Genomic DNA, 25,051 nt, shown 5'->3' on the forward strand with positions numbered 1-25,051 from the left:
AACTGTAGAAATTATTTAAAAGTTTATACATGCATAAAACAAATATCTTTTTAATCTCCTCTGATTTAGCAAAATTATTAAAACAAAATTGAAAAATGGGCTTGAAATTGTAAGTCTAGCTGAATTCAAAAAAAAATGTGAAAATTGAAGTAAATATTCCGAGAACTGAAATAAAGATTTTGAAATAAGCACTGTTTTCAGCTTTTACATAAATTAATCTAAATATTGTAATACTTAACCATTTCCTTTGCAAGTTTTGAAACAAAGCAGTAAAAATATTCTACGCACGTCACATTGCAGTCAGATAATAGACTCCAGCAAAGTTTTGATAAAATCCCTGATTTTGAAAAAAAAAAGAGCAGCATCATGCAGTTAAAGAATTCCAATTTATGATAATTAATACTTGTCAGAAACACGTTTATTTGTTTGTAAAAATAATGATTTGTGGTTAATTATGCCACTTTCTCTGGTGTCAGATTTTAAAAAAAATTGACATTCTTTAGATATGAAAATGTTAAGTTATGATTCAAAAGGCAATCTTCAGACAGAAAATTTTAGAATTTTGATCAAAAGCAAAAGAAAAAAAATAATGAAAATTTACCCCATTTTGCGTTCATGGGAAAATTCCAAGATATTGAAAAAGTTACATTTATGAATGTTTTTGTTAGAACCGAGAGTGGATGATCGGAGTATAACCCACCCCACGGAAAACAGTTCAAAATTAAAATTTGTAGAAAAATTTACAATGATATATGAAAAGTCCATGACAAAAATAAGCATGTACAGGCAGGCGTCATGTGTGGGCACATCTGCAGAAACTGTTGTGAGAAAAATTGCCCACCAGTTCTGTTTTTGTTGTTTGTGTTTGGAAGATTGGATATGAAACATTCGGTAGTAAAAAATGAAATCGCCTGAGTGATTTTACTGTACATGAACACGTTTTGTACATGTGTGCAGCTGTTCATCTTTTTGTTCCTGAGAATTAATTAACAATTTTTTTCCGAATTGAAATCACCCATTATAAGAATAAAAGAAGTAAGTTTGATAACATCAAATTCATACTGACTACAATATTCACCATTATAGATGTCAGACTACTTTTCAACAACACATTCCGTAATTTTCTATTTGTAACAGCACTTTAAAAGTTCTTAGGAATTTGTCTCTCATATTTATACTCCAACTTCAGTACAATTTGTACACAAGTATGCATGCACAAGAGATTAAAATGTTCAGGTTGTGTTTATCTGAAAACTACGTTTTTTCCTACATTTTTCACTTTTAATTCAGTTTTGAAGGGAACAAGAATTACAGAAGTTTAATGACAATTCTTCTATGACTTTTATCTACTTTTTCTCTCTTTTTTTTTTATTTAGATGAAAATGTTACAAAAATAGACACAGACAAAATGTTTACCAATTCATGAAATTTTACAAGTATGATTCGATGTAAGAAAAAAAAACACCCTTATTCTGCATGAAATTTCCATTGAAGAACACTGATGGACAGTCGGTTTCAAATACTAGGCCAAAAATGTCATTCTATCAATTTAGCTTCCACAGTGTGGCCTTTTTTTCTGTCCCTGTTACTTTGTCATTTGCTATTCAAATATCATTAACCCTAAACTTCCCAAATCCTCAAAAACCCTCTTTGCAAAATGGAGGCTTTTGCAGGCCTAAGGACCGAGGCTATAGCAAAAATGTGCGGCTGATTTTGGAAGATGCACTGTGTCAAGGTCTTGGGCCAGACCTTGTGTTGTTTATGCGCAGCCGTGCATCAATTTAGGCCTACATGTAGATTATACTTGAAATGCTCCGCACTGCTCCAGGATGTCACTGGCTCTGCCTCAACATATTGACAGTGATTGCTGGAGGATTTTGCAGGATTGAGGGCAGTGGTCACCCCTCCAAGGACCTCATTCAAGAAATAACGGATGATTTTGCAGGATTGAGGCTGCATGCAATTTTTACATTGAGGCAGTCGGAGCATTTCGCAGGATTGAGGTTGCATCCTAGCAAAAAATGCCTTGGAAGTTAGGGTTAAGAATGATTTCAAATTTGGGGTTTTTTTGGTTGGGTAGGTAATATGCTGTTCATAATCACTCTTGGAGAACGACTGCATCAGAATTATAAAAAAATCTTAGACGCCAGTTGCAACAGGGACAGGAAAAAAAAGTGGACCCCAAATGTATAGAACGACCCAGTTTTAATAATCTCAACCAAAACAACAACCCACTTGCATTGTTTGACCTGGTCTCATTTCGACCAAGCTTGGCACTTTCTGAAATCACGATTCCGAAAAAAAAAAAAAAAATGAAATTTTCAAAACATCTAAAATAAAATCGATGTAACAAGTATTTATACACATCTTAGTTTTCGTCTGACTTACTTAATGCACTTTTGTAACGATCCAAAATACTTTCAGTATATAAAATCGGCTCATCTACATGTACACACAGTTAAAAAGTGATTACGTATCAATTGGTTACTTTTGACCAAAACTCTGGCACTACTTTTTTATGAATACTATTAAATAAATCAATATTTCTCTCTCGCACTTTCCGCACTACCAGGCACATTCTTCCAACAGAAGTTGATTCCTAATTCTCTGACGTTTCGACCAACATTTCACCCCAAAATATTAGATCCCCAAGATCCTCAAGATTTTCCACGTTTTAATCTTGCCTGGTCTACTCTTCTCCTAGTTGTGTGAGGCGTTCAAGCAAAATGAGACGGAAATGGGCAAAGGCCACAGTGGAGAAAAATGGGGGGGGGGGGAAAAAAACCCAGATATTTCCGATGTGCGAGTATACTCAAACGGAGGTTTCTGCACAGTACAGGAAGATAATGTATTCCTTGATAGTCTACTACACATTTTTTAAACAAATAGTATAAAAATCATGGGGGAAAACTGTTTTACGGGAAAAACAATAGACATCTTCCATTTTCACAACTACAAAACTCGAAACTTTTAAATGCCTTTTCCTCAGTGTTTTACGTTTTGGACATGTCGATAAGTGCAAACTTTTAACAGCCGTAACTTCGCAACGAAATGTCCGATCGAAGGGCAACAAACAGTATTGCAAGGAGCATTGTATTTCTCTTTCCTAATACCTGCAAACCCTAATCTCGACCTCTGCCCAGTTCTGTCTCATTTTGCCCGAATGCTTCACATATTCCAGATTTTGTTTGGTACAGCATACATAAACTTAAAGACACATGAAGCGATAACTTAGTCTTACGGGAGAAAGGCATCTGCAAAGTTCTGCATCACTTGCCATTCTATCATTCCAGATATCAAATGAATTTTCGCAAAGAAAAACAGCCAGTGTGTGTTATCTCGTCCTCGACGCAAACTGGTTAACTGACCTCAATTTCACGCACACCAATTCAAGGGTCAGTGCACAATTTCTCACTCCGTCTTAGAGTGCCAGGGTTCTTAGCAGGTGAATCTTACGCAAGCCTTCTTCCACCGGCACTGGGTACACCACAGGTCCTTACGCTCCATGCCGTACACCTTGCGACACTTCTTGCCTTCCCTGGTCTTGGGGTGGTGGTGGTTGTGGTGGCCCTGGGAGGGCGCGGAGCCGGAGCCCGCGGAGGGGGCAAAGTGGAGGTGGGTCTTTGGAGATGCCGCCTGGTGGCTCTGCTGGCGCTGCTGGACGATGCTGGTTTTGCGGATGGGTGATGAATACTGTTGAGAAACAAGAATGACGGAAAAATTGTTTACTTATATTAACCCTAACTCCCTACTGTCTATTACTAAGTACTGGACCACGTCCGCCAAAATCTATCAATCACACTGCTTCCAATGCATGCTTTAATAGGCCTCCAGGCCCAAGTCCATCATACTCCATCAATACTTAGTCAAACCAGGCCTGTAGGACCAAGTCCCCCCGAATCCATCAAAATGGGGGGATGTATTTTGATGGAGTTTGGGAGTTAAGGTTTAATCCTAAATCACTATGTACAGCATTACAGCTCAGGAAACGTTCTTGTTTCCATAGACTAATTTGGTGAACAAAATGACAAGCACTTTTTTAGGTGGGGCACACGTCCTTATATGTGCATGGCAAAAGTGCATTACTGATTTCGTAGGATGCACTTTGTCAAGGTCTTGGGCTGGACCTTGTGTTGTTTATGCTCAGCCATGCATAAATATAGGCCTGGATAATGCTCAAAATCCTCCACACTGCTCCAGGATGTCACTGGCTAAGCCTCAACATTTTGAAAGTCACTGCCGCAGGATTCTGCAGGATTCAGGCAGTGGTCACCCCTCCACGGACCATATTCAAGAAATGATGGAGGGATTTGCAGGATTGAGGCTGCATGCTATTTTCCCATGAGGCCAATTGGAGGAGTTTGCAGGATTGAGGCTACATCCTAGCAAAACGGCCTAGGGAGTAGGGTTAAGACACGAGGTGCTTAGGAAACTGTTTCAATTCTTAAGAAGTTGCCTGCTCAGGGACATCAAGTCTGTAATCCAATTCGCATCATTTGTGACAATGCTCAAAACTACTTCAAACCTCCCCCATGACACCAGTGGTATCTCCCAGAAGGTAATGTGTCTGTTGTTAACTCTTACCTGTCCATTTGTCTGGAGGGGGGTGATGGTGGTGGGATGAGTCGTCTGCCAGGTGAAGGTGGTCTGCTGTGGCACTTGGCTAAGTGGCGCAAACTGAACATGTGAAGACAAACCATTTGTTGAGTATTTTATTGAAATTGGTGATGAGAAGAGGAAACAAATTGTTGCAAAAGTCTATGCTGTGCAGGACGACAAGTTCAAGAGATAGTGGCATCAGAAAAAGTTAATTTCAATTCTGGAAGGATGTTGCTATTTTCAAAATTGTGCCCTATATAATTATCCACAGCATAACTTATAACAATGGGAGCATCCCCCACTCAAGCCTCCCCTCCCCCAGAATTTTGGAGAAGGCAAAAATGGGCTTTTTTGTTGTTTAAAACCCACTAACTTGCCCCCCCCCCCCCAAATTTCAGAAAATGAAGCCCCAAGGGCCCCCTGGACCTCAGTTACACCACCGATCCTCTACAAAAGGATAAACGACTTCCCCCAATTTCTGGTTAGAAGCGTGATATGGCACTTGCGCATCGTGCTTGCATGTGCGCGAGCATGGCGAGCGACTGCAGTCTTTCACTGATCAAATTTCTGTCAGGACGCCAGTTGTTGACGATCATGGCGCACGCATTGATCTACATGTTCTATTCGTTGCTCTATGCGTGGACGCAGCATATCACGCCTCTAGACAAATCTTTCCGTACATTTTGTACACAAGTTCAGTTTTGTACACAAGTTGAGTTGTTCATCCTTGTGTAGAGGATCCGTGGTTACTCCAATGGGAATAAATAAAAGACTTTGTCCTTATCACTTGGCTATGGTTAGCAATAACGCACAAGTCTATGGGAAGTGGCTGCAGCCGCTAGCCAGTGGCTTCAATAGGTGCCTGTGTTATATAACACAGCCGCAGCCAAGTGATTCAGACACGGCTATAGATCCCGATGTCCCCCTTGCCAGAACTTGCAACATTCTCTCACCATTGTCACATTGCTCGACGACATCGGTGTCAGCTGGGCTACCACCCTATCCAAACACATCCCGCTGTTACCGTTGCTATCCCGTGGGTCTTCGTGAGGGGGTCTGACCATGTCCATGTGGCTGAGGGTCGGGGGTGGGGAGGAGGTGTACATGTCGGCAAACATGTCCGACATGCTGTCCACCGTGGTCTCGATCTCCGTGTAGTAGAACTCTTCTTCGTGATCGTTGTAGCTGCTGTCTTTTGTCCTGTAGACAATGACAACAAGACACCGAACGATTACTCCGGTGAAAATACCACGGAGGACACACCATCTACGTGAATTTTTCAAGTTGAAAAAGATACTTGACTGCCACAAGTTCGAATTCCGCTCAACTTAAATGTTCTTGTTTACTCAAATGTTAATGAAAATGGAGCTACTCAATCGGTCTTCCAATTTCATTTGTTGATTTTTTTTTTTTGGTTTGCGTTGGCCGCTGTGAACATCTTTAATGCTTCCTCTTAGGGGCGGATCAAGGTTTGGGGGGGGGGGGTACCAGCCAAGAGGCGGTTTATGTGTTTTCTGTATGGTTTCCTATTTTCTGTAGTCCAAAAGGGCGGTTCTAGCCCCCCCCCCCCCCCAATCCACCACTGTCTCTATCCATGTGGAATACAGACGTCCTTCTTTTGTCATATATATTGTTCTCAATATTTGCCATATATGTTCCATTTCATTTGCTTCAAGTGCTTTACTAAATTAGCAATCTGTAAAGTAATTTTTAAACTTTTGGCGATGTAATACTTAAAAAAAAAAATTTGATACTAAAGTTCGTTCTGGCTAATGAGCAAATTTAAGCTCCCATCCCTTCAGAAGTTCCGGCGCCAGGGAACAATACCCCTCAAAAAATCTTGGCAACGACCTTATTTAATAAAAAAAACCTAAAAACTCTAACCCAACTTAACGATTATTCGGCCATTTATTCTGCAATGCCGGTAGTCTATCGGCATTGCGCTATCTTCTGATAGTATTATTCTTTGCCGTATTATATTCTCAAGTATTGCTGTTTGCACAACGTCGAGTGTTTGTGTCCGTCTGGTTTTTGTTGCGGTAAACACTGCATACAAAGTCCACGATACACGTGAAATTGTGTCATCCGATTCTTTGTGTGCCAAACTTTACAGCTTTTATCTTTCAGCCAACCGGTCTTGTTCTTTTTATTTGGAAATTGGAAGGGGGCGAAGGTTAGGGTTGATAGCTTTCTTGTAGTCCCAGTATGAATTGGATGTACTTTGTGCGTATGACCTAATTTTCTGGGATCCCGAAAGATCAACACCGATCACAGACCTTTATGAACAAAAGAGAATCCAAGTTCAGACTTCTTATCAGAAGCCAAGACTTTTTGTTTTCATTCAGGATTTCTTTTTCTTGAAACTGGATCAACACGGGAGAAAATCTGAAGCATCCAAACAACAACGAGGTCTTAATTTACAAGCAGACAGCTAGTCAGTGAGACCGTCAGCTATACAATTAACCAACCAAACTAACCAACTAGTTAACCAACCAACTAACTATCAAACCATCCACTCAACCAGCCTCCAAACTAACTAACCAAATAATTCATAACCATCCCCCAGATCCAACCTCTCCTCCTTAAAGTATCAACTAATTTGTGGCCAAGCTCTAGATTTACAAGCAGCTAGCTAGTCAAGTGCTAAACCCACCAAATCAACCAACCAACCAGTTAACCAACCAACAAACCATCAAGCCAGACAAACTAACCAGACAAATTCACAACAATCCCTAGACCCAATGTTTCCTCCCTAAAACGTCAACTCATATTTAGCCAAGCTCTCAATTTATAGGCAGCAAGCTAGTCAAGTTCCAAGTCAGCTAGACAATCCATTCACCGACCAACAAACAAACCAACCAGTTAACAAACCAACAAAACATCAAGCCAGACAAACTACCAGTAAACCAGTTAAATTCACAACAATCCCTAGATCCGATGTCTCCCCCTAAAATATCAACTCATTTTTAGCCAAGCTCTCAATTTCCAAGCACCCAGCTAGTCAAGTTCCAAGTCAGCAAGACAATCCATTCACAGACCAACAAACAAACCAACCAACCAGTTAACCAACGAACAAACAAACACACCAACTAACCAGCCAGTCAACTAACCAGCCAGCCAACTAACCAGCAGACAAATTCACACCCATCCCCCAGATCCAATCACTCCCTAAAACATCAACTCATTTTCAATCCAACTCTCACTTTCAGCAGCCGGCAAGTCAAGTTGACAGTCAGCTAGTCAACCACTTAACCAACAACTTAACCAACAAACAAACCGGCCAGCCAGACAACAACCTAATCGACCAGACAAAGTCCAAACCAATCCCTGGATCAAAATCTCACCATCCTAATCCATCAACTCCCTTTCAGGCAGCCTGATCATCTCACCTAACTCATAACATCCCAACCGACGGACCGCAACATCAAAGTCTCTCATGGGAACGCAAGCATCTGGAATTTTGCAGCCTCCAGAATGCGTCTACTGACTTTCATCAACTCTTGAGGTCGAAGAGGACAATTAGGAAAGACTTTGCCATCAAAATATTTGCCAATTCTCCGGAGTGTATCTCGCTTTTCATTTAAGCCAGGAATTCACTTTTTCATCTGGATCGTACTTTGCCTGAGGGCCCTCTCCTCTGGCTTTTAGGGAGGAAAATACACTCAAGGACTTACTGCCGAACTAGGTTGACTAATATGATTAATCGATGGCCTTTTTCAAGCATTTTCATCAGATTTCTGAGAAAATGAATTGTGTATGATTAAAAATCTATATAATTAAATAGCTTTTTTATCTGAGCATGTTCAATCAGAAACTATAGCTATTGTGGTTTTCCCTAAAGTGGCGCACTTTGACGTTTCCCTGATTTTCCTCCGACTTTCCTCATTTAGTGTTGTTGGCAAACTTCATTGTTGAGAAACTTCAAATTCTTCATAATGCTTGCTCTAGTGGTTTGTATGGGTCAGCCATTCCTTAAAGCGCCCTCTATGGGTCAGCCATGTCTTACCTGAGATGTTGGCTGCGGATGTGCTTCTCAATCCCTTGTACTTTGCATAACGTCTTGCCGCACCCCGGCCACGTGCACTTGTACGCGGTCCTGGTCGGTGCCAACTGTATATATATGAACACAGAAGAAGAAAAAAGAAGACATTGTCAAAAATATTATTTGTAATCCTATAATCCTGATTCCATCGAAATCCTACAAAACCTTGGGAGTTGAATCTGCTGGTTTAACCACTTCGCGCCGGGATTATTTCTGCCAAAAAAATTTGATTTTTGCAAAAGGCAAAATTTTCCAGCCAACTTCTGATATATACAGTCAAACGCCACAAATACTGATTCGCAAGAGTCATTTCAGCAGTATTTGTACGATATTTCTTGCCGAAACCTTGATGTTTCAATACTCCGAGGTGTGCACTGGAGCGTAAACTGAAGAACAATAGGCCGTGCACAGCAGCCAATTCAAGATCAACACACGGTCTGCCTCCACAGAATTCACGACTTTTTGCGTGTTTAGACGTCACCCGGAGGCGATTCAAGGCAATCTTGACGTCTTAAACCGTCAGCCGTGCCTGTGTATAAAAACAGCCAGTGCGTGTTATCACGTCCTCCGACGCAAACTGGTTATGGAAGTTCAGTTTCATAATTAAAAAATACTGAATTACCTTCTCTGTGATCAGTATGCATAACAGATCCCTCTACATGAGACCTATCAATTTAAAACTCATCTAGCCCAAAAAAATTGATTGCTTTTGCTTATAAATAAATAAATAATATTTCATTAAGCGCAACGTAAAGCATCTTTTCAAAAACACAAAGTATCTTTTGTCCCCCGATTTTTTTCAATCATCTTAACGGCCAGCAATTTCGATCAGCACGAACGGCGATGGACTTTTTGATATAATAGCCGGCGACTTTCCACTACCCTGGCCTGAAAAATGGTTTAGTATGCTGATCATGAAAAGATAATGACGCATTCAAAAAAAAATAATAACAGGCACCGATAAGCAAGCATCAAAGTGCTCTTGAAGGGCGCGCTGTGCATCCATGATCCCTGGGAATTTTGTTTGTAGTCTACATGAGTACGGTGGTATGATTGATGCAGCTGCTAAATCGAAATTCCCATGGGACCTTGCCCATAGGAATCATCCTGATAGCCTGAGAAAATTAAAGGGGTGCACTTCGTAAACAAACACAATTTCACCTTTGGAGTAGTTAACTTGTTTTCAAGCTGTAAATGATGAATTCTAACACAGAAATATTAATGCGTCGTGATACCGAATTTTTTTTCCCACATCAGTTTTTGAGTTTTATCGCAACTCAAAAATTAAAGGGGCACTCTTGGTCAAAAAATGTCTTCATCTTTGTAAATAGGCGTTCGGGCAAATTGAGACACAACTGGGCAGAGGTTGAAATGAGGGTTTGCAGGTATTAGGAAAGAGAATACAATTCTCCTTGCAATACTGTTTGTTGTACTTCGGTCAGACATTCAGTTGACAATTTATGGATGTTTAAAGCTTGCAACTCAGTAAAATACTGAGAAAAAGGCCTTTTTAAGTTTCGAGTTTTGTATTCGTGCAAATCAAAGATGTCAATTGGTTTTCCTTAAAAACATTTTTATTCCACAATTTGTGTACTGTTTCTTTAAAGTATGTGTTGTAGACATATCAAAGGTTATAAATATCAATAAATCTGAAAATCGGTCATTTTTTTTTTAAGCTGTAAATGATTTATTCTGATAAGAAAACCGTTCACATGGAGTGATATTAGAGGTTTTATTTTCATTAGTGTTGGAGTTATTTTGATTGCCCAAGAAATTAAAGGGGCACTCTTTGTCAAAAATTTTCAGAGAGCCCCTTTAAAAATATTTAAAGGGGCCGTCTTTCCCCACAAGGAAATTTGTAGCTTTTCATCAGTTTTTGGCAACCCCTTTAGTTTTGGATGTCTTCAAAATGTTCCTTGCAGAAAAACTGAAATGGGGAGAGCCCCTTTAAACTTGCCTCTAGTGGATGTAAATAAGTTACTACGCATGCATTTTCGCTCTCATCAATTTCCAGGCATCTGAAATATTACTTAGCCCAATTATGCAAATACTTGAGTCAGCTGAGACCCAGTTTGATAATAGTTGATTGGATGAAGATTTTCATTTTATTTATTTTTTATATTAACCCTAACCCTTTAGGTCCTTTCGGCCCTTTCGGCCAAAAACCATCCTCAATCCTGCAAAATCTTTCGATTGCCACCTTGTAATAATTGGATTCAGCCTGAATCCTCCAAAATCATCTGTTATTTCTTGAATTTGTTAAGTGGAGGGGTGACCACTGCCTCAATCCTTCAAAATCCTCCAATAATCACTGTTAATGGGTTGAGGCAGTGCCGAGGATATAATTAATGCAGGGCTCAAGTCTACATGGCTGAACATAAACAATGCAGGGTACAGCCTACGAACTCGACACAATGCATCCTCCAAAATTCAGCCTCAATCCTCCAAAATCTGCCATTCATACGATTTTGGAGGATTGATGAAGATCAGGGTTAACCCTAACCTTCCCCAATCCTCCAAAATACCCCAGCAACTGATCAAAAATAAACACGGAGCCCACAGATGCACGTTCGCAATCGCACGTAAGGTCCTTCTGAAAATCTCAGACGATATTAATGATAGTTCGTCGGAGTATAAGGACGTCGTGATTTAAGAATCGATAGCCTGAGGGTTCCAATTACATTTTGTTCTTGTCATTTAAAAATCCTGGGGTCCTCAGTAATCAACCAGGGTCCTCAATAATCAGATAGTACAAGTGGATAATGTAATAAAATGCCTGACCTTACATCCTTAATCACGGTTTCGAGTTCTCAACCCCCTTAGCCACAAATCCTGCATCTCTATCCAATTATAAGATCTTTGATTCTCCTTTTTGTCATTTATTTGCTAACCAGCTTTTAACTTTCTCAGAAATTTCCTCTTTCTTGGGGCCGAAGTAATTACTTCACCCTGAGTAGTATACCTTAATTGCTGTGGGGACTGTTCCCATTTTTCCGGCCTGTCCACGTCGAATCTACCCGCGGGTCATGCATCAAGTCTTTTCATTACGACTGGCGATCATATTGACATCAAGGCCAAACCACTCGGAACCGGGATTACGTAACCTGATCGTTTCCCACCAGATATATCGCTTTATTTATTCTAAGAGCAATTAGTTTTCCAGAATATAAGGCTACTTTAATTACTTTTGGCTGCTACACAAAATCAGAGTAATTTTCAATATGGCTATCTAAAAATCAGGCTACTGCAAAACTTAACCCTCCCCCCCCCCAAAAAAATACAAATTTAAACTTTGACCTTGTCTATTCTTTTCGTTTAATGAAAAACGTGGTTGATTTTTAGTTGCATTTGATTTGGCTGAATTTGAGTAACTGATCATTGTAACGCAAGAAAAGGCACGATGAAATAACTACGCATAACGACCTCCAGAAAAATTATCAACAAACTAACTGCCTTGATTTTAGAAGTAATTTTATTGAAGTATCTTTTTTTTGGGGGGGGGGGCGGGATTTACAGATGCAAGGTCATTTTAGATTTTTGTTTTGACCATTGAGATTGATTAATTGATCTAGAGTATTGCTGTCTAGACTGCAAGGTCTAATTAAAGTGTTTCTAATCAGTGCTGGCGACAGCTCGCTAATTCTAGCTACTTTGTTCGGCTGCTTGTACCGCAACTGATTTCTGACTCTGGGCATTAAAGCTTTTACCATGTGTTTTTGCTGTGATTATAGAATGAATTCACAGATTCATGCCAGAGTTTGCTTGTCGGCAAACATTTATGTCTTGCATTTCTGCAATGTGCAAACATTTATGGCTTGCATTTCTGTATCCTGGCCATTTAAAATAATTTTAAAAAATTGTATAACAGATTTTTTGGGTCCCCGGGTTGGGTGTGAATTTTTTTCAAAATGTGTGGGGGCGCCCTTTACAGTGCACCCATAATGGTGCGCCAAGTATTCAGACACAGTATTCAGATACAAAAAAAGCTCAAATGAAATGTCGTTATTCAGTTTCACTTGCCGAAACTGATCAAAAGTCTCCCGGGTAAAGTTATCAAACTTTGAAAATTAGAAGGAACATTTACATTGAGCTGGAAAAAAAAATTAAAATTTGCACAGATCCAAGTAATTAAAAAAAACAACTTATTGTTACTTTCAACAAAAATGGAAAATCCTTATTTCAATTGACAATCACGACCAAGTGAGTGTTTGTATCATTTCGTGCAAGACTTTCATGCAAGACGGCCAGAGCTTATCGTGCAATCGCACTTGTGTCTCAGGTAAAATATCTGCTGCACAGACTAGTCAAAGTTGTTATTTCGGCCTCATGTACAAACTACAAATTGACTCAAGCATAGAGAATGCTGCAATGTGAGAATTGATTGATTTTATACACACTGGCATTATTAGATTCCGCGACTGACCTCCAGATTTCGCACTGTGTGAACAGAGTACAAGCACCCAACGCTGTCACTCTTATTATTATCTTGTTCATGTCCTGTCAAACAATGTGTACCTCCAGGCTGGAGGAGTCTTTCTACAACAGTCCGCGGGGCTCTTTAATGACCTAATCCTGCTTCTTCGTTTGCGGCGGATCTTTAGAGTGGCCTACGTGCGCGATTTCTGAACAGGTTCCCCACTCCCCAGTCAGTATTTACATATAGAATGTAATATCCACCGGTCCGTATTGAACTAAGAGCGTAATATTTCCCCGACCCTTGAAATCCGAAACCCTCTACGATTTTTTTTGGGTCAATCATGGTATTGCGCTTGTCAATACCGCTGTGGATCATGACAACACTGAGTCAGCTTGAGTTTTCCCGAGGATTCTGAGAAATATTACTTCATCGGCCTCCTGGGGCAAGTTGGCCCCTTTCCTCTGAAAAAAAAGGGGAACTTTCACGATTTAAAGGGAATGTACAACATTTGCTTTTGCTGCAATTTTCAGAAATAAATGGATTTGAAGGATTAGTATGTTATAGCAAATATTGTTACACTGACTTGCTTCACGTTTTGGGCTTGTAGATGCTGGGAAAACTAAGAAAAACCTATCATGTTCTTGTAGTCTAGTTCCCTGACCCCAATTAAGATGAAACAGAGCAATTAATCCACTTGGGGATTTGAATGCTCAGAGAATCAGTCTAGCAGGCTTGTACCCCTTCACAGGTTTGTAATCAATTGCAAAGAAAATGCAGACAAACTAAATACGAAAACTTAGGAACAGTTTTTGAAAAAAAAGCCAGTTTTCTCCAACGCTGGTCGGCCGACCAGCGTTGAAAAAATACAGTTTTTCTTGAAAATGTCAGCACACCAGGAGCCACGATTTGAAAGGATGATTTAGACTGTCAATCCCTAACAATTCAGTAAAGTATTTCGTGAGAATTTGATCATTTCGTTTTTTGATGTTTGCAAATGTTGTATCTTCCCTTTAAAGGGAAAATACAACATTTGCAAACATCAAAAAATAAAACTACCAAATCATTTTGAAATACCTTGCTGAACTGTTAGTGAATGACAATGTAAAGCATCCTGTAAAATCATGGCACCTGGTATACTGTCATTTTCAAGAAAAGTGGTATTTTTGTATCAATTTCCAACGCTGATCGGCCGATCAGCGTTGGAAAAAACTGGCTTTTTTCCAAATACTGGCCCCAGTTGACCATCATTGCAATCGATTACACACCTATGAACAGATACAAGCCAGCTAGAATGGTTCCCTGACCTTACAATTCCCCAATATATGTAAACTGCTCTGTTTCTTCTTAAATGGAGTCAGGGAACCAGACAACAGGAAAATGATTGTTTTTCTTGGTGTTTATAGCATTTTCAAACCCAAAACCTAAAAAAAGTCAGTGTAACTATATTTGCTATATACCTGTATTTCCAACCCCCCAATTCCATCCATTTATGAAAATTACAGCAAAAGCAAATGATGTATATTCCCTTTAAGGGGAACTTTCACATTTTTAAGTTTATACCCTATTTGATCTAGCTAAGAAATACAGACTGTGTCTTGAACCAGTTTGTTTGAACCAGTGTAGTATGAAAATTGGGCTCTATGCAATACTATACCATGCACTGCTGGGCTGAAAGGACACTGCATATTGTTCTGTTACTGACTGATTGACTCCCCGACTGAGTCACTCCCCGACTGTCTTGACTGACCAAGTCAACTAGTATTCAGGCCCAGCTAGAGCCTAGTTTTGTTATAATGGCACAAGATAGACATGCTGCTTTCACCTGTTTATGTAACAGCTCATTTCCTATATGGAAGAAAAAATAAACAAACGATCTTTTGTTTTCGCTTTCGCTACATATCCTGCCTAGAATGAGGCAATTCACTGATGGCATAACTGCACAACAGATATTATGTAATCACATCTGCTAGTCCCAGGCAGGGGTCTGAACACTTGGGGATCAAGCTAGTGTCTGTTCCCGATAAAAGTGGACCTTTTCGTCGTCGTCATATCTCATGTTATCCATCGCTTCGTAGATCTACGGGTCTACATTATTAATTTCATTTTCCCCACGATTACCCAAAGATGGCATAACTTCAAGTTATTACATAACCCCGACCTGCTACTACCCACGAGTTGGAACCTGGGAAAGTTTTCTTTAATTAAAAAAACCTAGTTCCCAGAAAAAAACTAATATCTCTAATCCTATCACTTCAAAATCTGCTGGTCTTTTGAAATTATGTTTTTTTCCCAGGATAATCCACTTATGGCATAACTTCAAGTTATTACATAACCCCACATATGCTACTAACTCCAAGCTAGAACCTGGGAAATGTTTTCATTAATTAAAAAAAAAAACAACTTCCGGAGAACCCTTGTAATATCTGTAATCTTTTTCAAACTTCTGCTGGTCTGTTGTTATTACTTTCATCTTCCAGGGTTGTCCATGATGGCATAATTTCAAGTTATTACATAACCCCACCTGCTACTGGCTCCGATCTGGAACCTGGAAAAGGCTTTCATTAAATTAAAAAAACAACCTAATTCCCAGAAGAAAAAAATCTAGAATCCTGTCACTTCAAATTCTGCTGGTCTTTTGTCATTATTTTCATTTCCCAGGTTACACTGTATCTGATGGCATAACCTGGCTATTACATAACCCCATCTGTCAGCTCTCCAAAAATAGTACCAACAAGTTTTTATTATCCTCTGATTTCTATAAGTTTTTTATCTTTTGCGTCTTTGTTATTGTTTTCATCTAGCCAAGGCCAGCCATTGATGGCATAACAGCACTCAACTGGTTACGTAACACCAGCTGCGCGCACCAGGGTTTGGCAACTGACCGATACCTTGGTCAGTAATAATAACTCCAAGGCCGAACGTCCTCTAGATACTAGTACAACGACTGTCCTGGGCCATCAACGCAGCAAGAGTAATCGCAAAAGCGAGCTGCTGTAGCAATCAATGAGCTCCATCCATCAAATTCAAAAGACATGTACATACAGAAAGTGCAACTCCCATTGTGAACTGGAACTCAGTTATACAAAAGAAAACAATAAGATACAATCCTTAAATTTTAAAGGATTTGCTTTTGCTGTAATTTTTTGAAATGGGTGGTTTTGGGGGTTATTGTTTCACAGCAAATATTGGCTTCATTGATCTGTTTAAAGTTTTGTGTTCATAGATGCTGGAAAGTCCAAGAAAAAAAATGCTGTTCTTGAAGTCCGTTTCCCACACCCTAGTTCAGATGAAACGGAGCAACTTATAGATGTTGGGTAATTGTCAGGTCTGGGAACCAGACTAACTGGCTTGCACCCGTTCATGGATGTGTAACCGACTGCAAACAAAATGTGGACCAAATTTGGTAAATTGGGGGCAGTATTTGAAAACAATTTTTTTTTTCCCAACGATGGACAACTGACCATCGTTGGAAATTGATACCAAAAAAATCTACTTTTCTTGAAAATGACAGCACACCAGGTGCCATATTTCACAGGATGCTTGAGACTATCATTCACAATTTCAGTCAAGTAAGGTATTTCACAATAATTTGGTAGCTTTGTTTTTTGATGTTTGCACATTTGCACCACCTTTAAGGCACAAGGTCTATATTTACGCTGCACAGCTGATTTAGGTTAAGTGTTTGTTTCGGTTTTGCTCACTTTCCTTTTGTTCAATGTTAAGATGTATTTTTGCTGTTTCGACCCCAAAAGGCCACAAAATCCCTACTAGAAGTCACCAGTAAATTTAAGCTTATGACTATAGCACAAGCATGTCGCAAATTCCATGCCACAATCCTCCACTGCCCAGAAAACGACCATGGCTACAGAAATAGCCAGTTATTCAATAATTTATCAGCACATAAATCAGTGAATTTTCCTCGTGGTCTAATCATAGTAAAATCTACATGGTTACAGCATGCGTGGGATTTATTGGTCGACTGTGAACGAACTCCCATGAACAGAAAAAGCCAGAAGGCAAAAGCATTCCTATTACTACCGTATCATGCATTTTGAAGAATGAGTTTTTAAAAGGGCATGTGCTCTGATAACTAAAGAGGAAATTGTATTACATTGTAATACATTGTTTAACATTGTACAACATTGTAACACAATAATGTAATACAGTTTCATTCCAGGCAGGGTTTAAAAATAAACACCACCTGCTTAAAACTGAGGCCCCTGGGGCTCTTCCATCAACTGCCTGCACCCCACTCATTGGTGTGTGGAAACACTGTGTTGTGGCTGTTCTATGTGTCAGTCTGGGGCCCTCTGGGAAACCCTGCAGTGTAAAACTCCCAGGGGCCGGCGAGCAATTACAGGCATGCATCAAAGTTGTGTGTGTAAATAGGAATCGGTTGTTACTCAGAAGAAAAAAAACATTGGATGGGATTTTTTTTCACAATAAGTGTATTCATTGAGTTGGACTGTAGCATTTATGTATTTTCCCCTCTTGGGAACCACACACTGCTGGGCATTGCTTAATTGCAGTCCCATTCCCAGCAGAAGTCAATTATAGTTTGCGAAGAGAAATAAAAGGGGGAAAGGGTAAGGCTGTGGCCAACAGGTACTGGAAGAAAAACAAAAGGCAGTACTGAAAACTACCTAAAATTAAAGGGAATATACCACATTTTCAAACATCGAAAAATAAAACTACCAAGTTTTTACGAAATACCTTACTAGGATGTTGGTAAATGACAGTCTAAAGCATCCTGTAAAATTATGGCACCTGGTGTGAAGTCATTTTCAATAAAATGGTATTTTTGTATACATTTCCAACAATGGTCGGCCGACCATCGTTGGAAAAACCTAACTATTTTTCAACTACTGCTCCAAATTTACACTTTTTTTTAGTCCAAATTTTGTTTGCTATTGGTTACATGTTCATGAACGGGTGCAGGCCAGCTACAACTAGTTCCCTTACCTTACAATTTTCTGGCATCTATAAATTGATCCATTTCATCTTTAGTGGAGTCAGGGAACCAGACTACTTGAACGTTTTTGTTTTTCTTGGTTTTTCCAGCATTTTCGAACACAAAACTTCAAACATGTCAATGTAACAATATTTGATCTATTACACTAACCCCTCAAATAGTTAATTTCTGAAAATTACAGCAAAAGCCAATGATGTACATGTACATTCCCTTTAAGCTTCTTTTTTTTAAAGAAGTTATGGTGAAAGATTTTAGCTTATTGCCTGGGGAAGCATGTTTCTTAAAAATACTCAAAACATAACAGTACAAGGTCCTAGCTCTATGGTATAATATACAGCTATTGCCTCCCCTGAACAAATGCTGAGTGCCACCCCTCCCTTATCTATGGAATATGATTTACTATTGACATTATGATTGATGGGGGTCTGTACCATTTGAAAATGGGGGTTGTTCAATTCTCACTGAATAGGAGGGCAATTAGAGCAGAACCATATGTATCAACAACACAAGCCACTATACAACATTGACACATTGTGTTTACTTAATTGGTTATGTGGCAGAATAGGGTTTGTTGTACAAAGTAGGCCACACAATCATTTGATGGAGGAGAATGTTGGGTTTTTTAACGGGGAAAACAATTCTCAAATGTTGACAGACACTGAAGACAACCCACCATTGACTTTGATAAGCTATTAAGGCAATAAAATAATAAGATATGGCACGTATCATTTTTCCTTTCCTATGAAGCTATGAAAAATCCTCATATTCGGTCCCTCAAATCATATACCTCAAAATCACCCCTTCCAGTAATGGAACTGGCCAATTCGGTATCACATGACACAACAAACAACTGGAACATGGACCGCACCATTTCAAGTACGGGTATTTTTTATCACTGCCATTACCATACCAGGGACGGCTGTGCAAATAAAGCGTTATGGCTTCATACATCCGGTGTTTTGATAACATTCCAAAGGAAGTTTTGAAAATAAGAAAAAATTGTGCTGGTGTAAGGAAGGCTTTGTGGCACAACATCCTCTGTTTGTGTATATTTTTAGCTGACTGACCTTAAACAAGTAGGCCAATTGAATTGACTCAATTGGATCAGAGGATATAATACTAGTGTCCCCTACCCCTCCCCCTTAACAAATAATCATCTTTCAGCAAAAACATATCCTAATGTACATTTTATCTTGATGACAAGAGGGGGCTAAAGATCACCATTATGTCCTCTTATCAAGGTCAACACATTTTGTCCTCTTAAGACACTTGGTGTTTTATCACGTTCAATTTTTTGGTTTAGCAGGAAAAAAATGTGACTTGAACTTCAGATACCTGTTGCTAAATCCTCATCCTCAAATGGGGATCAGGTTGGCGTATTATGGGTACTTTCCTCGCCTTCCACCGCTGTGACCCGGGTTCGAATCCTGCCTGGGCCAATATGTGGCTGGGGTTTTCAGTCCCTGCCTGATTCCACAGGTTTCCCCCTAGAATATCATTCTGGAGTTTTCCTACCACCTCTAAAACTGTAATTTCCTTCCACATCTTCTGCTAGGGGATCCCACTGGAAATAAGTTACTTTTGTGGGCTGTCCTGGCCACTTGCCGAATAAAACTAACAATCACAGACATCTAACTCCCTTCAGAAAAGATAGCATTACCATTCAAGAATGACTGAATACAATTCAAATTCGGGGAGGGGCTTTTAAGGGATGTTATCTGACTATCCTACTGAAGTTACTTAAGATCATACTTGGTCCACAAAACTTGTCTTTCTTAACATCATCTAAGGCCAAAAAAAAATAGTTCTGCTTTCGATTTACATGGCATTCGAAAATAGCGTAGGTAGGTAGGGAATTTGTTTTTGGCCAATTTTTTTTGTGTACGATCATATGGAGGCGTCTGCGTGTAGTCAAGGGTATAAAAGGTAGAAATTGATGGGTTTTGGTGTTTTTTCCTCATTTTTACCATAAAAAAATTAGGGTAGGGGCTGTCAGAATAGGGTAGGTAGGGAAAACGGAAGCAGAACTATTATTTTTTTTGGCCTAACTGCCCGACTACCCTACCCTTAACTTTAAGGCCAGTCATTTCCCTAGCAGGGCTTTGGCGAATTCTGCGCACGACACGTGATACTTCGCACCATGTGCCAGCTCATGACACATCACATGACTTCCAAACTCGCCCACATTTCACTTTGCTCCACTTTCCACCGAGTTTAAAATATCAGGGGACCTGCCTCAAGGACGAGTAAAAAAATCACATGATTCAGTGGTCTATAAATACTGTGGTTTTCACTGTGAATTCCTGCCCATCAAGTGAGATGAACAAGAGATACCTATTACAAGGGTAAAACGTCTCACAAATTTGGTAATGTAGTAAAACCTGTTGCACCCGGTCAATAAAAAAAAAACAGAAGTAAACTACTTTTCTAATCTATAACTCCTTCTTGTTTTGTACTCTTAATAGTCTCAGTATGGTGTGACCACCTACTTGCACCAAAGTGCAGATTCCCGGAGAACTTCTCTTTAAGAACTCCTGTTTTGACAGTAATTTTTTTACAAAAACACACTTTTCAACCCACGCTCTCGATAAAAAAAAACTCCCTGAAAGCTCTAATCCGAGGTGGGCAGGAATCACAACAACTGTTAGAACGCCTGTTGCTTCTTGACACAGTGAGGTCTTGATTCGGGGAGCGAAAAAGGTCTCGTAAACTGGCTCCCGGCCAATGGATGGGGCTAGGAGGTCCTAGATATCGAGGTACCCTCGACCGGAGACAACTGGGCGGGTTTGACCTGGGTTAAGGGGGCTCTAACTTCTTTATATCCAGGCAGTGGAAAAAAAACTTAAAAACTTAGCCCCCCCCCCCCCCAAAAAAAAGTGGAGGCGTTTGGCTGTATACATGAGGTCATCAATTAGGATCAGCATTATCAGAGGGCGAAGCGTTATGAGTTGAACGACCTGAGCAAATACTGTAAATTAACAATGTGAAGTGGTGTGTGGGAAGTTTTGTATGGTTTTGCAATGGAGATAATGAAAACCGCAATTGTGTGGCCAACTGATGTTTATCACAACAACCGGTTCTTATTGAGTCTGAATTGTGAAGGAAATTTAAACCGCACTGGGGAAACTGATCTGATTAACTTTGTTTTTTAGATCAAAACAAGGTTGGATATTAGAAACTGATTGGAAAATAAGGTTGGATATTAGAAACTGATTGGAGTGGGAATTGAACCTGTCACCTCTAGGAAACTGTACTTCCACTAAAAGAGAAAATTCCATCCAAAGATGATCACCCCGAAAAGTAGTCGCTCATCGCCATTTTGAAAAAAAGATGCTTGCGCTCCATTGCAAAATAAAAAATTTTAGGATGAAATTTCCTGAGAATTTTACAGAAATTATACGAGCTCACACTCCTGGTGCAAGGCTTCCACCCTTCTTTATTTACAAACCTTCAAGTTCATGGCCCACAAAATGCTGTAATAGCAAAGAATTTGAGGGTGCACAAATTGTGATTTGGCCCGTGTAGGCAAACCTGGGCCCTTTTACAATCTGCACCCCTGCCAACTGCACGTACATGTAGTTCATTGTCATTACCAATAAGCATTCTACATTCAGAGCACCACACACACAAAAAGTTGGCAAAAGTACAGCATATTGCATTTATGTGGGTCACAAATTGTCCTGCTCCATGTTAGGTTTTACCCATCACCGAATTTATCATTCAGTTTTATCCAGGCATGCAACTGAGAACTCACAACAGAATAGTAACTTCCAAGCTTTACAATACTCTCTAGAGTTTTTTTCTGGGTTCAATTTTAATGACACACAAGAGAAGTGAAAATAAAAAGAGGAAATCAGCTGATCCAAGGAAAAGTCGCACGACGGTCGTTTATCATAAAAAGATGTTTGTGCAGTGCATTGTATGATCATGTAAGGTTTGAATAAATATGTTCATAGCATACAAAGCTAGGTCACAATTTGACATTTCCAAAGTGAAAGTGGAAATTTTGTAAAGAATTTTTTTTTTTTTACAAAAGCGTGGGAGGTGGGTTCTAATCGCCCCCCCCCCCTTTTAAATAACTGCACAAGTAGATTGCAGGAAATTACAGCATTTGATACTCGTTCTGTAACCACAAACTTGAAGAACTAACCACTTTCCTGCTGCAATGCTCAAGGGGAATATAATGACCCACTTCACAAAAAATCTAGATCTCTCAGTTCCTTTAAGAAGCGAGATTATTATCATCCTGATTTTTGTTTCCTCTAGTACCACAGATACATAGACTAGTTGTGTCATGTTGTGAATTTCCCATTTTTTTTGTATACAAGTGTGTAGTATAAGTTTTAGTTTGGCTTTGTTAAATTATGATTGGAAAACAGAATCATAACTGTCACAGCATCTACTACAGCTGTCGCTAGTTTCAAGGTCAATGTTGAACCTTTTGATAACTTCGCAACTTTAGGGCGACGAAGTGGCAATCTTGACAGTGTCATGGGGCTGTGATAGGGCCCTTTAACCACAATGAACTATAGTCTACAAAATATGTCCATTACTGAAAAACTGGACAAATTCCAATGTTCTGCAATGTTCTGCTTGTTGTTAGTTGTGGTCTTTTTATCAATAGAAAAATCTGTCTTTAATACGTATTCCATAAGTTAGCAAGGAATTCGGTTAGTATTCTGTAACTACGGACTTTTGAAATACAAAATTAATTTCAAATTTCTGTCTATAAAAAGATGCGATTGTAAGCCCAGATTTGGCAATAAGCCCCACCTACCTGTAGTTTGTGTACATTTCTCACAAGTGATTGTGATCAAGTTTGATTGGGCTACCATGGTCACCTGACCAAAGTTGTGATTTGATTGGCCAATGGACACAGTTTGATTGGGCTACCTTGGTCACCTGACCAAAAGTCGTGATCTGATTGGCCAATGGACACAGTTTGATTGGGCTACCATGGTCACCTGACCAAAAGTCGTGATCTGATTGGCCAATGGACACAGTTTGATTGGACTACCATGGTCACTTGACCAAAAGCCGTGATCTGATTGGCCAATGGACACAATTTGCACGGGCTATACCATGGTCACCTGACCAAAAGTCGTGACCAATGGACACCGTTTGATAGACTGATAGGAAAGGTCCATTAGAGCCTGGCGAAGATTAATGCAAGGTTGGATACGATCAAAAAGTTTCCGTTTTAATTTTTAAAGTTGAACATAAGAAATTGACTGGAGCGGGGTTTGAACTGGTGACATCCGGATTGCCGTTCCGGTGCTCTACCAACTGAGCTATCCAGCCCTATTTTGGCGGTACCCCCATTTTGTCAATGTATATGAAAAAATTATGTCTGTTATTACCTTTAACTTCTTTGCAGGGATGTCGTCGACTGTGCACAGCGCCCCCACTTCGCTCATGTCGATTCCCTCGTCCACGGAGAGCTGATCAAAAACGACGCCGTTGGTGGAACCGATCTCGGGAAACGAGAACCCCGGCGCATTGCACTCCACGTCACCTGCGACGAGAGAAGATATTACAATCATAAACACTTGCAGGAACTTGCCTGGATTGTTATTTATAAACAAACATATTTTTTTTCGTTGTTGCCAAACGTCTTTCCAGTTTAACAGACTAAACCAGAAAACAAGTTCTGACTTGTTGGGGCTTGTTTGAAATGATATTGCAAGTACATGTACATGTACGTAAGTACATGTACATGTACATGTACCGGTATAGATTGGTTTTCAAAATGAAAAAAAAAACCTTTTAAACACTGAGCAAAAGTGTGTTCAATCATACTAAAAATTTGACATTTAGGAAAAACCACTTCAAAGGGAATACATGTATACAACAGTTGCAAACATCAAAAAACAAAACTACCAAATTATTATGAAAGACCTTACTGGACTGTTAGTGAATAATGGCACCTGGTGTGCTGACATTTTCAAGAAAAGTTGTATTTTTGTATTTCCAACGCTGGTCAGCAGACCAGTGTTGGAAAAATCTGGCTTATTTACGGTGGTTAGTCTGCATTTTGTTTACAATCGATTACACTCCTATGAACGGGTACAAGCCAGCTAGACTGGTTCCCTGACCTTACAATTCTCCGACGTCTATAAATTGCTCGGCATAAATTGTTTCATCTTAAGTGGAGTCAGGGAACCATACTAGTACAAGAACGTGATTGTTTGCCTTGGTTTCTCCATTATCTACGAACACAAAACTTCAAAGAAGTCTTGTGTAACAACATTTGCTATAAAATACTAACCCCCCCCCCTCCCCAATCCATCCATTTCTGAAAACTACAGCAAAAGCAAATGTTGTATACTCCCTTTAATTTTAAGAGCAGACAAGCAGAAACTGATGTTCCCAAAGTTTTTAGTTTTACTCTCTGTAGAGTTTCCATAATATTGTAACAATTTTTAAAATAATCAGTCTCAATCTTACTTATTCTCACAATGTTTATATGATACCCCCCTTGTTTTCATCCTTTGACAGTTTTTATGAAGACATTTCAAATCACTCCAACTTGTTCAACAAAACCGTCAAACAAAAGTGACACCCACCCACCCTCATAAAAGGAGTACAGTGGAGCACCATTCAGATTTAAATTCAAGGCCACTTCGATTTCCCCACCATACATTTCAACCCCTACACTGGCCTCTTCGCTTGCTCTAAATCTGTTTTTATCTGGGCAGCCCGGGGACCTGTTATTGAATACACTCAATACCAGGAAGGAGAAAAAAAATTGAAAAGAAACAAACCGAAAAAGAGAAGAAGAAAAAAATGCTTACTTTGACCCCTCACCCTAGTGAAAGTAAATCTGTTTGTCCCACTGGCAATACAACTATTTTTCTCTTGAAAAAAAAGTTGCCTGCCCTGAACATGTCGTAAATTATTGAGTGTTCCCAAGTTTACTGCAGGCAAACTGCATACTATACAATGTATGTACATACATTACTGTAGATGATTATTTTTTCATGATTATAGCAGAGGCCAGCCATTACATGTTGATGTTGTT

The 25,051-nt window shown here is 39.6% G+C and overlaps 1 protein-coding gene across 2 annotated transcripts in view; it reads right to left on the reverse strand.

Annotated features, from left to right (window-relative positions):
• Positions 1-2,984: 2,984 nt before the first annotated feature.
• Positions 2,985-25,051, reverse strand: part of LOC119724372 (zinc finger protein 704-like) — a 45,070-nt gene continuing 23,003 nt past the window's right edge. The window contains exons 5-9 of one of the 2 annotated variants that reach the window (XM_038195394.1): positions 23,391-23,545; positions 8,606-8,709; positions 5,553-5,799; positions 4,585-4,677; positions 2,985-3,696 (exon numbers count right to left, since the gene is read on the reverse strand). In XM_038195394.1, the coding sequence (XP_038051322.1) occupies positions 3,439-3,696; positions 4,585-4,677; positions 5,553-5,799; positions 8,606-8,709; positions 23,391-23,545 (857 nt within the window). In that variant the 3' untranslated portion in view covers positions 2,985-3,438. The remainder of the gene's footprint in view (positions 3,697-4,584; positions 4,678-5,552; positions 5,800-8,605; positions 8,710-23,390; positions 23,546-25,051) is intronic. The other variant, XM_038195395.1, reaches the window with a different exon arrangement.

This window comes from Patiria miniata, unplaced genomic scaffold, assembly GCF_015706575.1.
Source record: "Patiria miniata isolate m_02_andy unplaced genomic scaffold, ASM1570657v1 HiC_scaffold_18, whole genome shotgun sequence".
NCBI classification, from domain to species: Eukaryota; Metazoa; Echinodermata; class Asteroidea; order Valvatida; family Asterinidae; genus Patiria; species Patiria miniata.